This window comes from Erithacus rubecula, assembly GCF_903797595.1.
Source record: "Erithacus rubecula genome assembly, chromosome: 9".
NCBI classification, from domain to species: domain Eukaryota; kingdom Metazoa; phylum Chordata; class Aves; order Passeriformes; family Muscicapidae; genus Erithacus; species Erithacus rubecula.
The window spans coordinates 14,266,717-14,282,854 of record NC_136660.1 but is presented as its reverse complement, the minus strand read 5'-3'; the positions used below and the strand labels follow the sequence as shown (position 1 = coordinate 14,282,854).

The 16,138-nt window shown below is 40.9% G+C and overlaps 1 protein-coding gene across 2 annotated transcripts in view; it reads left to right on the top strand.

The window, feature by feature from the left end:
* The window catches only part of ADK (adenosine kinase), a 269,130-nt gene extending 260,872 nt beyond the window's left edge, over positions 1–8,258 (top strand). For both annotated transcript variants that reach the window (XM_079313206.1, XM_079313207.1), the window contains exon 11: positions 7,083–8,258. In XM_079313206.1, coding sequence (XP_079169332.1) covers positions 7,083–7,207 — 125 coding nt within the window. In that variant the 3' untranslated portion in view covers positions 7,208–8,258. The remainder of the gene's footprint in view (positions 1–7,082) is intronic.
* Positions 8,259–16,138: the final 7,880 nt, after the last annotated feature.

The window sequence follows — 16,138 nt, the reverse complement described above, 5'->3', positions numbered from 1 at the left end:
TAATGGAATATCAGGGATGTAATGAAGTTTTATTTCTTGTTTTTTATTGTCACATTTCTGCAGAAATCTTTCATTAACATTTTCCACATGTAATGCTTTAAAGCTTTGGAGACTGCGTTCTTTTTTTGTTTTGTGTATTCAACACCTCCTCTCCATTCCAGGAAAAGGCTGCTAAGCTGAAAACACGCCTTTCACTTATTCATAGTTGTCTAGTAAATGCAAAGTTGTATTATTTGCATGAGTCCATAAATGACTGTATAACCTCAGACTGAGGAAGATGTACACCCATCTGAGTGATCCTTACAGAAATTCAATGCATTGAAAATGTATCCATAAATAAGATGAAAACAAGAGGGATAGGCATAGTGATACCAATATCACTGCATTTCTTAAAACATGCTCAGTTTACTATACATGCTCCTGATTATAAAAGAATAAGTTTCTTGTACACAGGCAGTGAAATGCTTTTAGCACATGACCGTTTTATAAATAAAGTAAATACAGACTTCTGAAACATTTTAGTCGTGATCTCATGGTTTTGTCATTCTCTGGAAGTAAAAATATTGACATTTACCAAGCTGTTTGTTCCAGCTTTCTGGTCTCCTGCAGTTTATTTATATAACAACCTTATCGATGAGCCTCTTACTCAGCTCTCTAGGTTTAACTGAGTTGAGTCGATTTGCTACCACAGCTTCAAGTCGCTGTTACAGAACAAGCAAGACATCCTAATAAAGCTGTAAACGTGTTTACTCAAACATGGTATTGATTTTACTTGGAGAGGGAGAAGCCAGTGCTTAGCATGGTGTCAGGGAGGATGAATTTAACTGCAGTTTTTCATTGTCATCTGTCATGGTTGTGAAACACTAAGTGAAGCCACAAGAGGATAATTAGAATTGCCAGAAATTTAGCCCCTAAAATCAGTTAACCACTTGAGATTTTTGTAGTTTAATTAGTTTTTATTAAAACTTTCCTCCAGTGGTATAGTCAGGAAGGATTTTCTAATGTTCTTTCCAGTGAGAGATTTCAAGGTTGCCACTTGTTAGATATACATCTTAAATGACCATTTTTACGGAAGGGTTGGTAACCTTTTTTCTCTCAATTGTAATTAGCCTGACACTACAGTTCTGTGTTAGCACAGAGCCATTTCATTTTAGAGGAGAGAAAAAGACACATGTTTCTATGCATATACATTTGTATTTAATAACATATATATGCATGTATGGATTCATTTTTACAGTAAATTTTGAGAGAGAAAGTGCTAAAGTGCTTGAAGGTTGAAATATAGAGTGTTTGAAGATGCTTACATTTAATTTGTCTTATATACTGTAAGTCTGATGTGTCAGACCACAGTGCCAAAAGACATGAAAACAGAAGCCAAATCCCACCCTTAATCAAAAACGTTTCCATTTAGAATAGCCAACATTTGGTTTGATAGCAACGGGCAGGGCCTCTGGCTTACCACAGTTCTTGGCTGTAATATCCACCATCTGCCACAAAATTAAAAAAGGAGAAACCTCAGCATGTTGACGTACAGTCGTTCAGTGACTACATTGCAGAATCAACTGATGCCAACATCTTTTACAAAATCTAGGGTGGCTGCTTGGCTCTTGGCAGCAGCATTGCCAATCACCTGGTTACTACTGACCAGGCTCATGCAACAACATTACCCCACTCCAACAGTGCTAAAAGACCTCCAAAAAAAGCCCCAGTCACATCAGCTACAAGGCTGACATTGACTGGGTAATATTTCTTGAAAACTGCATCTTCCCACACTCCTGGCCTGGAAATCTAGTGGGATCACTTAAAAATAGATGAGCATCCCAGCAACTGTGATAAATTCTGTATATGAACAAGAGTGTGAAAAGGTGCTTGCAACTGTCCCCATGGAGGAATAACACAATTTTTAAAAGTGCAGTGCACCAATTAGGCTGTAGAAATTTTAAATACAGAAAAAAAGAGGAGTCAGCTAATCTGGTCTTGATCCTTTTTGTGGCTGGGACAATTTTGATGGTGAATGGCCTGACTAGCATAGGTTATATGCTTCAGGGCTCATCTGCAAGCAGAATTGTCTGGGAACATCACATAGCAAAAATGTTTTGAGGGGCTCTGACTCAGGGTCAGCTTGTAGTTGTTTATAATTGATGCATTTGATAACTGGATTTTTTCAGCTTTTCTCTCTTGCATTAAAAAAAAAATAATTCTGCCATGGGCATTTTATAGAGGTTGGAAGTGTGAGAGAAACTGCAGAAAGACGGATACGGGGAAGCTGGGTGTCGGAGGCTATAAATGGATTTTCAGCCAGCATTAGTTATTAACAGTCATTAAAATTAATTGTCAAGTGTACTATTTGAAATGAAACATTTGGCTTCAATATGAGCTGTTTTTAAGTGTTGTTAAACCATTACTGGAGCAGACCAGAACTGTTTTAAATCTCCACTATCGGACTCCCACATTCCTGCCCAACTGCACTAGTGCTAAGTATTCATTCAGAATTACCACTAATAATCCAGAAATAAAACTTTCAAAGGAATCACTGATTTCAGTGAAATTGTCTCTGAAATATCTGCTTTAATGATTTTTAAGTGTTGCTCACCTCTAAGGAGTAACAAAGTGAAGACAACACCTTTTGTGTCAGTCAGTGGACTGTCTTCTGTGCCTTTTCAAACTTACACTGACATCCCCAAAGAGATTTGAGCTGGCCTCAGTTTGGGTCTGGCTGTTGGAGCTCAAGTCCTACTTCTGGCACTTGGCTTGCAGGACTTTCCATTTGGTTGGGTGCACAAAAAGGAACAAAGCACCTTCACTTTTCCTGTCCCTCATTCTGTTTGCAGACCTAACAATTATAAACGTTGTCTTTGAGAATATGTAGTAAGGAAGCTGGAGATAGTAAAGATTAACTCAATTATTTCAAGCACACTTTTCAGAGCAAAGTGATTTCAGAATCGCTTTTTTCTACTGAGCAGAAAAGAAACAATTAAGGGCCAAAAATAGCTATTGGTGTGTTATAATCTCTTCTGTCATCTGAGAATGCAAATACATTTTTTACCACTCCAAGGTTTAAAATAACTTTTGAAACAAATTTATCTTTTTTCTTGGAAGATCAATGGGATGAATTGGACCCAGTTCCAAAGAAGTTCTCATCATTAGTAGGTGCAAGGTGGTTACTTGGCCATGGTGGCTACTGTCCATGCCTGTGAAGGACAAAAGGCATTCTAGTCTACTCTGAAAGCTTACCAAGATGGCTCATTGCATCAAAGTGGCTTGCTAGGCATCCTGCAACTGCCTTTTCCCTTACTCCAGAAAGAGTTAGCCTGTTGGATAACAGGGAAGGAGGCAGATGGGAAAGCCTCGAGTTTGGCTCTTGCCTTTGTGTTCTAGTGTGACGAGAGTGGTGCGCAGTGCTTGCAACACCATCCACAGCTTCAGCAGTGCAGAAATGCTGCTGCAGAGCAGCTGCAGTTAGAACAAGGTAAACAGTATTGCCTGAAGTTGTTTTGGTAAAATACTTGAAGTAAGGCTGTGTGGTGTAGCCAAAATTTACTGCTGCTTTCTGCGCTCCATTCCAGTGATAGCCAGGGACCAGTTCAGAAATGAAGGAGATGCTGAGCTACTTTAGTATATGCTGGGATGATCTAGGTCTGTGATCCCAGCCTGTGATACAGGATCAGAGTTCAATCCTGCCCTTTTGGTCTCTGAAGTTGTAGGAGGAATGTGAAGTAAGTCTGAAGCCATGTTCACTTATCTTCTTGCATTTCCAATCATGGCACCTTAAGAGATTACAGCCTTCAACTGCTTCTCATCTTCCCTCACTGTCCTGATCACTGGTCAGACTGCATGAGTGCTCACTAACCCATTTCAGGTTCAATCAGCTGGGTTAGCAAAGATTCCCCTGCTCAATAGCAACTGTTTAAAGTGATCTGGCTCATTTTGACGAGTATCAGGTTATACCAGCAGCAAAGCAGCATGGTGAAAAACAGATGGGGGAGTAACTTCTTTAGCTGGGACTCAGATCTGAATCCATGCCTTGGGAGTATGACTCATGGGGTTTACATCACCATGGCTTATACACTGGGGGAGGCAAACTCTGAATTATATTCTGACCATGTTGCTTTTTACTGCATTAACTAAAAAGAACATTCTGCAGCTAAGGCAGCCAACCTGATAGAGTTCTTTGCTTCTCTGCTCAAACAACACTGCTTTCTGGTGTTCCCTTGGGGTCTGCTTTGCCAACTGCCTAGTCTTACTGTGTGATGTAGTTCTGTTTGTGATATGTGTGTTTGTATTGTCATTCGATGCGATATTGTGTCAGATGCTGCTATTTCCATTTCATCTATGAAACACATACCTTTTAAGAGAAACTCAGCAGACAAGAGAATGGTTTGAGGGCAAACTCCCCATGCAGTTTCTACATATCTCATATATGACAGCTGTACTTTATGTCATTTCTGCAACACTCTTAAATCACAGAGATCTCTCATTTCTATCCCCAATTAGAACAAGATGTTTTTTTCACCTGACTCTGCTTTCACTTAGATCAGAATAAATAAGAAGTAGCTTCACTGAAGACAAAAGACTCCTACTAACTACAATGAGCCTGGGAGGTGATGACAATGTCAGTCTAGTTGATATTGAGAAGTAATTCATGTTTTATGGTCTTTTGCTCTGTGGATTTTCTCATATTCATGTATGTTTGATGCCTTGATCATAAATGTAGGGGATAGTCATTCTTTTTCACATAAATCTCTTTCTGAATTCATGCTCTGCACAAAACTAGCCCCATGTTTGCCTTTGGAGACCTGCCCAGTGCATCTTCATACTTACTGAGTCAGAAATGGACTGTCTGAACAGCCTCACTTTACATATGGTTACAACTTTCTCTCAAGTTTTAACCACCCAGAAGCACACTGGCAAGCTCCTGCCTCCCAGGCAGTTTAAATTTAATGATTGACACCCTCCATGGATCCAAGAAAGTTTCTCCTTAGAATGCATGTTAATTTAATGGAGAGCAGACCATTTTCATCTTGTTATTCAGAAACTATCTGATTTCTGCCAGGCATGCTGTTTGAATTTCTCAACTGTTACCCAACTATTGCAGCTGGACCATTCTGCCACAGTTGTGTTGTCTGTCATCCCTGACTGCCATCAGTGATAGCACTCACAGCACAATTTCTTCCTGTTTCAGATTCTTATCTTTATATACTGGTAACTCCTGTCTTCTTCATTTGTGCTTGTGGACTTACCTTTTGTTGGTGAAGGAGTAATTTTTTCCCAGCTAGTGTCAGTCAATATCTGTGAAATGCCAGCCTATACGTAGTTCTCTAGAAAAGTATTGCTGTCAGAAACATATGAGTTTTCTCCTTTTTTAACTAATCTGCCTACTCTCTATGGCCTCCCTATTCCAATGCAAAGTGTGATTTATAGATTTTGTAGTTTCAAGCTCTTCTCCAATTTGGTGTAGTTTAGAAAAAGCTATATCAATTAGGCTTCTTTTCACTATCAGTCATGACCAAGAAGAGAAGATAGATATTGGTAATTCATGAAAACAGGTCTTTTGCTCACCAGTATTATCCTTCATTACTCTAACCTTATTTTTCTTGTTTTACATGATATTTAATCTCCAAAGAGCAGACATCATTGCATAGGATGAAATATCTTTATTGTCTTCTAAAATTATACTCTAGTGTACCAAAAAAGGAAATATTTAGAAGCAGGGCTCAGGTTAAATGACAGCATCACAATACAATGTGGAACCTTTTCCCAATAGTAACCCAGAGGAACAGAGAAAGTTAATATGGAGGCAAGCTAGCAAAAGATATCAGCTTTGAATCAAAATTTGTAATATGTCAGAAGTTGGTACTTATGGGTTTTACACAGTACTTAGCAGAGACATGATTTCAACACTACATTTGTACTGCCAAGGCCCAAAGCCTGAGCATGACAGAAACTTGAAATGGTGGATGAAATCTTTAAAAAGAACATCTTTCAACTTGCTAGAATTCTGATTTTCTTGGGCAAGTCTCACTTTCCTTCTGTGATTGGATAAGAAAGAGAGATACATCTGAAACATATTAAAAACAGGATAAAAGTGAATAAAATATTACCTCTAAAATGACAGAGTTTTAAATTATGAGATACTAAGTTTACTTCTCACATCTTGAAAACCTCTTCCAAATTTAAAATATATATTTCACCTCTGCCATAATTTCTGTCATGCTTTTGATCACAATAACTTCAGCCAAGACAAAATGCTTTAGAAATGAGGGACTCAATCCATAAAATTTCTGGTGCTGCTTGTACTAAACTTCTCTGAGTAGTGTCTTGGGACTGTCTAGCTCTGTTCATTTAGGAGGTGCTCAGGTTTTCAAAGCCCTGAGCTCCTGGTGATTGCTGGGTTTCCAAGCTGTGCATGTGGCAGCTGAAGCTGTGAGCCATGTGAGAGGCACCTGGTTCTGTTCTCTGCACAGTTTGCTGTTTGGGGGCATCTGCACATGCTTAGGGGTACCCACTCCTCCTGAAGTTTTAGATTAAATGTCCCATCATCAGAGGCAATGATGTCACAACTTTCCTCATCAGGTAAAAATTTTTCACCTTCCCTGCACTGTGAGTACCTTTAACTCTGAATATAGTGTTTCTCTATTACGTGCCTTTCTCTGTTTTGGAGAAAAGCTTGCACACAGTTGTGTTGGGACTGTAGCTGTAGCCAGTGAGAGCAGAAGGAATTCTCTTCAGCAGGTAGAACTCCCTCTTTGTTTTAAAAATGTTCTTGAGGAATCAGGGGTTATCTCTATGAAGAAGAGAACAGGATTTCTGTTAAAATAATTTTGAGAACGCTAATAATGATCAGTCTTGATAATCTTGATTTTACTGGAAGCTACCAACTGGACACTTCACGAAGAAACAGCAGCAGCACCACTCCAGCCCTGCAGGTCACTCAGGTGCAATTCTCAGTTTAAACTGGTCAGGCTGCAGAGATACCTACAGGCAGGCCAGGATTTCAGTGCTTTGCCCTGTCACAAGCTGGTACAGTCAAAAAACTAACCTGACCATTTTCTCCCTTCTCTTTCTCTCCCACTGTCCCATAGGCTTTCTGTCCCAGCTCGTCTATGACCGGCCGGTGACTGAGTGCATCCGGGCTGGGCATTACGCAGCCAGCGTGATCATCAAGAGGTCAGGTTGCACCTTCCCAGAGAAGCCTGACTTCCACTGATAGTGGTCAATTGGAGGGATCAAGAGTAACTTCTGTGTTGCCATGGGATTGCTGCCTAAATTTTTCCTTTTTCCTTTTCCTTACCTTTCCAGTACCTGCATCAACGCTTCTGTACTTCTGTTCATTGTATTCTAAACAAAATATATATTTCTATGGTGTTTTCCATTTCGTACATCTACCACATCTCAGTAGTCTTAACTTTTGGGAACAGTGCTAAGTGAAGCTTATTATCTCATCCATCAGGAAAAAGTGTTCTATTTACACAGTTTCCAAGGAAGTCCCTTTAAATGACACTGCTGATTAACACCATTAAAGTCCTTCTGTTGAATTATCTAGTTTGTATCCAGCTGTGGCCAAATACTATTCAACTTACATGAAATCGACAGAGCTGACTTTATTCATAACTTAACCTTATAAACAGGGAGCTGTTCTTTCTATCTAGTAGAGTCAGACCTGTGTAAAGAGTGGTGTAAATGTCCCAGGAATTTCCATGCATATTGGAGTGTACAAGATGTGGCTATCAGATAGTCCAGCTTCCATGAAAGTTCATCACTGTTTTGTCAGTAATTTCAAGACCTGATCCACAGCTGTGATATCTTGCATTCAGCCATCTTGCACTGATGGCAGTAGCTTTGGGTTTGGCCACTTTTATCTGTCAGTACATCTCTAGGTCTATAGGTACAGTCACTTTTATCAGTCAGGTGAGCTAGCAGATAGGTACTTTCAGTGATTTCAGGGCAGATGCATGAGTTGGTGATGAAAATAAACATACAGATAGGTCCTATCTCCTCCATGTGTGTTTTCTAGAGGCTGCATTAAGGTACACATAATGAAAATGAGGTACAGAAATATTTATGCAGGATATATTGACAGGATATGCCAAATGGAATCTCTGAAACGCACATTTTTAAACTTTTAATTTACTTTGGATAATTAAGCAATATGGTGGATTTTGTTTGTATTTACAGTATTCAAAAATATGATCTGACACTGCATTCATTACTTTGCTATGTAATTTGATACTGATAAATAAAAAATTGTCATACAATAATTCCTGGTTTTGTTTTGGTATGTGTCTGTCTTTCTTCTGTGTATCCTGCTGAAAAGGGAACAAGACATGGGTGCTCAACCCACGGTACCTGCTAAATTTCAGTGTTTTATACAGACTTTCAGCATCCAGGTGGGTATTCAAGGGTGATCTCAGCAGTAAGGAAGAGAGGGAACATCAGACTGGTGTTTGTACCACAGAAGAGATGAAAAAACAAAGGCTAGGATTCACCAAAGAATGTTAAGTCAGTGCAGGGTTCACACTTTACTGCCCAGGATGGAGCAAACGGCGCGCAGAGATTGAATGCTGTTATTGCAGTTTGTGTATTGGAAGGAGTGTGGGGAGGAATCAAGGCTGACATCCCAATTCCCTTGTTTGGTCCAATGTCTGACACATTGGCCAGCAGGCTCTGTCATCTTGGAGATCACCTGGTGTGGGATTCCTGCCCAGCTTCAGCCAGTGCCTCGTGCGGATGGCAGCGGGGCCGTGGAGCTGCAGCGGGCACTACGCCCTGAGTCCTGTTCTGCACAGCCCTGGCTCACACCTGGGAAAGGCAGCCTGGGAAAGGCTCCTTGTACACACCTCTGCTGACCTGCTCCTGAGCAGCTTTGTGCCATACTGGTGTGGTTTCCTCATAGTGCTGCTCTCAAAAGAGCTTTAGGCTGTACATTTCTCATGTTCTAGCATAGGTGAGAGGAAGAGAAATCATTACGTTGGAGTGAAAATAGAGTGACAAATTAAACTAAGAGTCTGCGATGTGCATGGTCTTCAGGCTTTATGGTTGATCAGAAGAATGTGATTTTTTACATCTCGTAGTTAATTTCTGATTTCTTAACTTGATGTATCCATGTGATATGTTTTAATCAAGAAAAACTGACAGGCTGAAGATGGATTTGTTGCAGTCCCTGCTTTTAATATATGGTCACATATGCCACACCACTCTTACTGCATGAATTTGCCTGTCAGTAAGGAAAACTCCAGTGGTGGTTAAATTTGCTGTTCCTCTTGCTCTACACCCATGATGCTTTCCGTTCTTTTTGAAACAACTCTACCAATTTCCTGGCCTGATAATTATTGCTCATTTAAAATCAATATAAGTGCATAAACATTGTTTGTCTTTCCAATTAAACTACAAGACACTTGTATACTGTGAAGAAAACCAAGAGGATATGTAAAGACAAGTAGTCATTGTGAAGACTGCTTCCTTCCTTCCTTCCTTCCTTCCTTCCTTCCTTCCTTCCTTCCTTCCTTCCTTCCTTCCTTCCTTTCCTTCCTTCCTTCCTTCCCATTCCTTCCTTCCTTCCTTCCTTCCTTCCTTCCTTCCTTCCTTCCTTCCTTCCTTTCCTCCTCCTTCCTTCCTTCCTTCCTTCCTTCCTTCCTTCCTTCCTCTTCCTTCGTCCTTCCTTCCTTCCTTCCTCTCTTCCTTCCTTCCTTCCTTTCCTTCCTTCCTCCTTCCTTCCTTCCTTCCTTCCTTCCTTCCTTCCTTCCTTCCTTCCTTCCTTCCTTTTCCTTCCTTCCTTCCTTCCTGCCTTCCTTCCTTCCGTCCTTCCTTCCTTCCTCCTTCCTCCTTCCTTCTTCCGTCCTTCTTCCTTCCTTCCTTCCTTCCTTCCTTCCTTCCTCCTTTCCTCTTCCGTCCTTCCTTCTTCCTTCCTTCCTTCCCTTCCTTCCTTCGTCCTTCCTTCCTTCCTTCCTTCCTTCCTTCCTCCTTCCTTCCTTCCTTCCTTTCCTTCCTTTCCTTTCCCTTCCTTTCCTCTCCTTCCCGTTCATTCCCTTCCTTCTTCCTCCTTCCTTCCTTCCTTCCTTCCGTTTCCTTCCTGTTTCCTGCCTTCCTCTATTCCTTGTTTTCAGTTCAGGATGCAAGAGAGTCAAGTCAGAGGTTCTGTTCTGAGCTTTTCCACTGATCTGTTCAAATGAGCTTGGGCTCCTGACATTTGGCTTTAAGTGTCAGCTACAAAGCTTAATTTGAAGCCAGTGGGAGCAGCTGAGGAATAAACTACTACCCAGTTCACAGAAGGGCATCAGTGTCTGACCTGCTCTATTTAGCCATTCATTATTTCTCCAATATCTGTCAATGGATATTTTTGGATGCTATATAGATACTTGGAAACATATTGCTAAATCATGCTAAATAGTTTCATATTGTGCTGTCAGATTGCCTAACAATTTCATTCTGTATTTTTTGCAGGATCTGTATTGCTTTCCTCCTTCTTACTGCTGAAGGGGAGGTTTATCTGTACAATGGATAATGTTGTCACCCTTAATATTCTCTCTCACAAATAGTCTTCCTCTGTTTTCCAGCTTATTCCACATAGAGGTGTGTTAAGAAACTGGGCTTTCTGAAAAACATCATTGAAAGAGTTGTCTGCCAATGATGTGTGCCACTGTCTCAAATCCCAGATGGGATGACAGGAGTGACTCTGTCACTGAACTTGAGCCATTATTCAAACACAGCGTTTTTACCTGGGTTACTATCAGGAAAACAAATATTGGAAATCCATTTCCCACTAGCCAACAGCCAAAGCATCCCTCACTTGTGTAAAACTTTCCCTTTGCTGGAAATAAAACTGCATCTCCTGAACCCAGCACTGAGCATTTTAGGCTTGTTTTAATGCCAAGTGTGTAGCAATGCTGCTCAGATTTACAGGCAAAGAAACAGGCCCAGTATTCTGAAAGCCACATGCTTAATAGCTGGACAAAATGATGAGCTGGGAACCAGGAAATAAAGGTTGTGCTTCTGTTTCTGCAGGTGATCTACTGTGTAGCTTTGAGCAAATCACTTTCCTCTCTCAGTCTCTTTCTATCTGTAAAGATGATAAGCTCAATTGGATGGTAAACTTGAGAAGTGAAAGCAGTAAGAGTAATTCAAGTAGGGTAGTATCAGCCACATCTCTGCCTGTGCTCATTGCTGGATTTTTGAATATTTGAATGCTCTGTTTTGTGTGTGAGCTAATGTAGAGCTATTTGTTTACCCTTGGAAAATAGGGCTAGCTGTTCCTACTTGTGTGAGGGTTAAGATAGGAGAGGGAAAGGAGGGGAAAGGGGAAGTAAAAAGCTTTACTTATATGAAAGTGAAATAAAATATGCTACATGAAAATGACAATAGAAATGCAGACTGTTTTAAGATGACAAGTCTGGGAACAATCTTTAATTTAAAGGGTCTTATCCACAGTTTTCATAAAGAAATGTTAATTAAAAGTGTGATGACATGTTTGGGATTTAAAGGAAATCATTCTGCAAAGGATTTATAGCAATCACAGCTCCAGAGCATTAGGATTACAGATCCTTGTGCTGTTCCTTTTCAGTGATCATGTGATTGGCCTGCTGTTAAATATAGCTCCCATTTAGCGAATTGAGACAGGCATGGGAAAGGTAGGGAGAGTTTCCCTTTAACCAGCAGGATTTCAGAGGTGTTGGAGATTATACAATTCATTAGTTTTTACATAAGATCAAAGGGAAAGAGGAAGTCTTAATTTGGGCACCAACTGCTACTGTCTGAAAGTCTTGCAGATTAACTGAGAAGAGAACATGTGCAGTGCTAACTGCTTGTGTTAGAGCATGAGACTATTGTTTTATATCTCACTAACTCATTGTTCTCTTCCCAGAGATAATTCTCACACTTAAGACCTTCAGAGATAGTTATGTCTATTGTGAATAGTTCAGCAACCAGCTGGCTCAGAGGTTATTGCTTAAGCATCTTTCCCTTGGTCTAATCCCCTGCAAGGTTTTTTTCTGGGCAGTGTTATTAATCTAAAATGACTGCTAACTGACTCCTGTGTCAAACATTATTCATTATGTGCTTTAAATGCTTCCTGCAGAGGCCAAAATAAATTTTGCTTTTTAAAAAGCAGACCACAAGGAGTGCCTATGTAGGATATTTCCTAAAAGATTAGACTCAAAATGGCAGTTTAGATGAGGAGGGAAAAAATTGTCTTCAAAACAAAGCTTTGTAATTTAACCAGGGACATACAAAATGGACAAACCTCAGTTACCAAACCCCACTTTTCAAATAGAGCTATCTATAAGTTGCTCCTGTGAAAGAAAACATGCAGCCTTGCAGGGCAGGAGAAATACTTTTAGAAAGACATGGAGTAAGTGACCTTATTAGAAAACGAAGACCAAATAAACAAAATTCTTAAAAACAGTAATTCTTTTGTGTCTGGGTTTTTTTTCAGGTGTCACTGGTGTTGGCATAAAGCATGAGGGGTTTTTTGTGTCAGTGACACTGACGAGCCTTGCATGTGTAATGGCAGTATGGAAGAGAGACGGATAGATTTGAATAGCAATAAGGTGGGTTTTCTTCCAGTGTGAAAAGAGCACAGGATTCATGTGTGCTGAGATGAAGTATAGCCTTGCTGCACAGTGCAAATATTTAATGCTGTTCTAACTACCCCCTGGTTATTGGAGTGTGACAGTTAATAGCCGTCAGCTGCCAAATGCAAAAGTTAAAAAATGAAGCCAAGTCAAACTGGAAACCCTCAAATCATAAATGTGCTGTAGCTTAGCAGGCAGATCATCTCCAAAGTTTAGAGTCATGTCGACCTGAGCTGCCTCTCAAGTGAGAGAAGGAGCGAGTGCATCTGTCTGCAGGTCCTCGCTTTGCCAGGTGCTCACAGGCAGGTTTTGGCTGGGCTTTCTGCCTCCCAAGGCCCTGGCACTCCCAAGTGACATTTGTGAAGGAGGTTGGGTTAGGGCTGGAATGAAGAAAAGCAAAGCATTATCATTATTCTGGATCAAATATCTCAAGTCAGTGGTGCAGTGTAAATGCATAAAGAAATTGAAGAGCTCCTAAACTGAGTGTGAGAGAAATTGTGTGCTTAGAAAGCCTCCCTGTCTGTGGTGCCATGGAGATGGTAACATTGGTGTAAAATATTGCCCTGAAAGAAGCATTACTGTGGAATAATAACAGTATATGAGAGAATATTTCAAGAAAGGTTCAGCTTGAAAATCACCTCTCATTCTACCTATTATTTTTCTTATCCATGCTAGAAGTAACACTTCACTGTACTTAAAAATTGCTCTGCTTGGAACATACCTGTTTTTTGGGTCCCTGGGAATAGTTACATTCCCTCATCCCCTCTATATTTGCTGGCTGTTCCTCTGTGATGGTGATTACCAAATGTAAGTGATGAGAAGGCCACGCTGCCCTGGATACACAGTGTCCCTCCAGAGGACAAGACAGAGTTCAAACACACTTCCTACCCCAGTTAGTTTTATAAAAAGAGTAAGTTTGGGGTTTTTTAAGGGGTGAGGCAGTTACCAGTCACAGTAGCTTTTTAAAAAAAAATTAGATTGTTGTCATATCTGTGGATCAGTGAATTATAAGTGAAATCATTGAGCTAACTTGGTGATTCATTTTCAGATATTTTACTTATTTTGGGTTCTATTAATGGCACTCAACTTGCAGAATTTCCAGGGTTCTTCTATCAGCCTCTCACATGGACAGACCTATTTTAGTCTGGCCTGTCCTAAAGCATAGCCAGCTGCTGTGGCTGTCTTGCAGGGTAAGGACAAAGCTTCCCTATTTGTCTCCCAAGGTCAGTACAATAACAAACACATTTTATGTCTGATAGTAAAAAGCATTTGTCAGTGCAACTTTTGCATTCCATAAATGGTGACAGATTTCGCAAGATGAACATTCTGGATTTGGGGAAGGCTGTGCTCCAGATACAGGGTGTTTTGCATGGAACAGGAATATGTACATAATACAGTTCATTGCCTGAAATTAGCAGTAAGACAGCCTTTTGAGACTTGATGTTTATTATGCACCACAACATTTCAGGACAACGCAAGAAACAAGATTTTAGCACATAACCCAGTAAATTCAGCTTGGGAAAGGAAGAAATTAATTTGGAATGACTTGTCATAGTGTGTTTACTATAGAAATTTATGCGAGCTCAGAAGTTAGCCCTTCTACCCTGCAGCAGCAGCACAGCTTAAATTGGGCCATGGGAGTCTCACAGAATAGGAAGTTATTTGAGTTTCCCTGAGGCTCAGAGTTCTGCCCTGAAGAAAGCCTCACATATTGTTGTCTCAAAGAGAAAAGATAATTGTAGCGTGCTTGGGTATTAACTTGCACAGTATCAGCTACAGCTTTGCAGTTTTTGTTGACATGCAGAAGTACTGTGTCATCCTGAGCATGACAGATCTGCTCACCTCTGCCTGACACAGTGTTTGCTTGTCCCTCTTCATCCTGCCTACAAAGTCACAAGCAGTATGTTTTATTTATCCTATTTTCCTAATGACCTCATTTTTCTGAAAGAGATAAAGATGGGGCAGTGGGGAGGGCATCTCCTCTGTATCACGGGAGAGAAGATCTGAGAAAATCAGCTTCCCTGAAGACACACTCCTCTGATGAACTGAGCACAGAAGAGCTATCCTGTGCTAAAAAGACCAGTGAGATTTCTAACAATCCACTCTTGGTTATGTCTCCTCCTATATTTCACACAGTAGTGAGAAATCAACTCTGTTACACCAGCAGGGAGCCCTAGGACAGGCCTTTTTTATTTAATTTGCTTTAATTCTTACTCTTTAATTCTGCATGGATATAACCTGCCCTTCCCAATGCTGTGATATCGAGTGGGAGCAGGGCACAGGGCATTTGCCATTGCAGCCTCAATCACAGCAGAGCTGTGCAGCTGGTGGGGAGCACACAGGGCAGAAAGCATCACAAGGGGCTTGGTTTACCTTCCCTCCAAACATCACTGGCAGAAAGAAAACACACAAATGCCTGTTGCACAGACCTCTTGCCTCTCAGTTCTGCTCATTTCACAATTCTGTTTGGCTGCCCCTTTCCTTCCAAATCCTAGCTGTGAATACTCAACTTTAAAAGGGAAGTGTTATGGAAGGGGCCTTCCTGCAGGACTCCCACTGGCTGCCACTCCTGAAATAAAAAGATTGCAAGATGCAAGAATTTGAATGAAGGACAAACATCACATATGCTGTGTGCTCTGGAGGACAAATGCTGCATACAAAATATGTTTAATTGCTGAGTTAATTATCCCACTAAAGTCTAAATGTTGGTTTTTGGCACTCCCCCCCCCTCCCCTTAGTTGTTTACTTTTATCAGTTAGAAAATAAAAAATCAATGTCATGAAAAACATAATTATATTCCTACTAATCTGGAGTGTTTTCTCATTTGAGTACTGCTGTCTGATGCATTTTATCACTTTCCATCAGATTATAGCAGTGGAAATTGCCAGCTGAAAGCTATGGCTTGAGAGCAAAAAGGTGGAATAAGCAAACCCACCCCAAAGCCATGTGCCTTGCCAATCAAATCTTATTCCTAATGACAAAGCTTCAGCGATTTCCTTTCTGACAATACATGAATAGCTGGTGAATAATTGGTTCAACAGGAGCTTCATTACAGTCCAAAAGAGAAAGCAGGATATTTCATGTGAATAATTTGGAATGATTGGTAAAGATGAGGCATTATTATAGGATTGCCTTCTGCTCCACAGTCGGAAATATGCAGCCTCTTCCTTGTTGAAGTATGAAAACATTTTGTAAATAGTTCTGGGAGCTCCCAAGTGGTGGATGATCTTGCTACTCAATGAAATGACTTTTTGGATTGAACACACTCATTCTTTACACAAATGGAAGGTAGTTGAGCTTTGTCTGGGGAGTGCAGCTGTGGACACATGCTCCCACTCCCAGCACAGGTTTTGGTGTAAGCTTTGGGTGCTTCTCGTGCTCTGCAGCACGCAGGGTGGTGATGCTGACCTGCAGAAACCCAGACCCTGTGCTGTGCTTTGGCTCCCCCCACCACACTGCTGCACCCTGTCCAGTCTGGGCTGCAGAGGATGAGCCAGAGAGGTGCCTCAGGCTGTCCTCGAGGGCTCTGCCATGCCAGCTCCCAGCTGGGCAAAAGCAGCATGGGAAGCTCA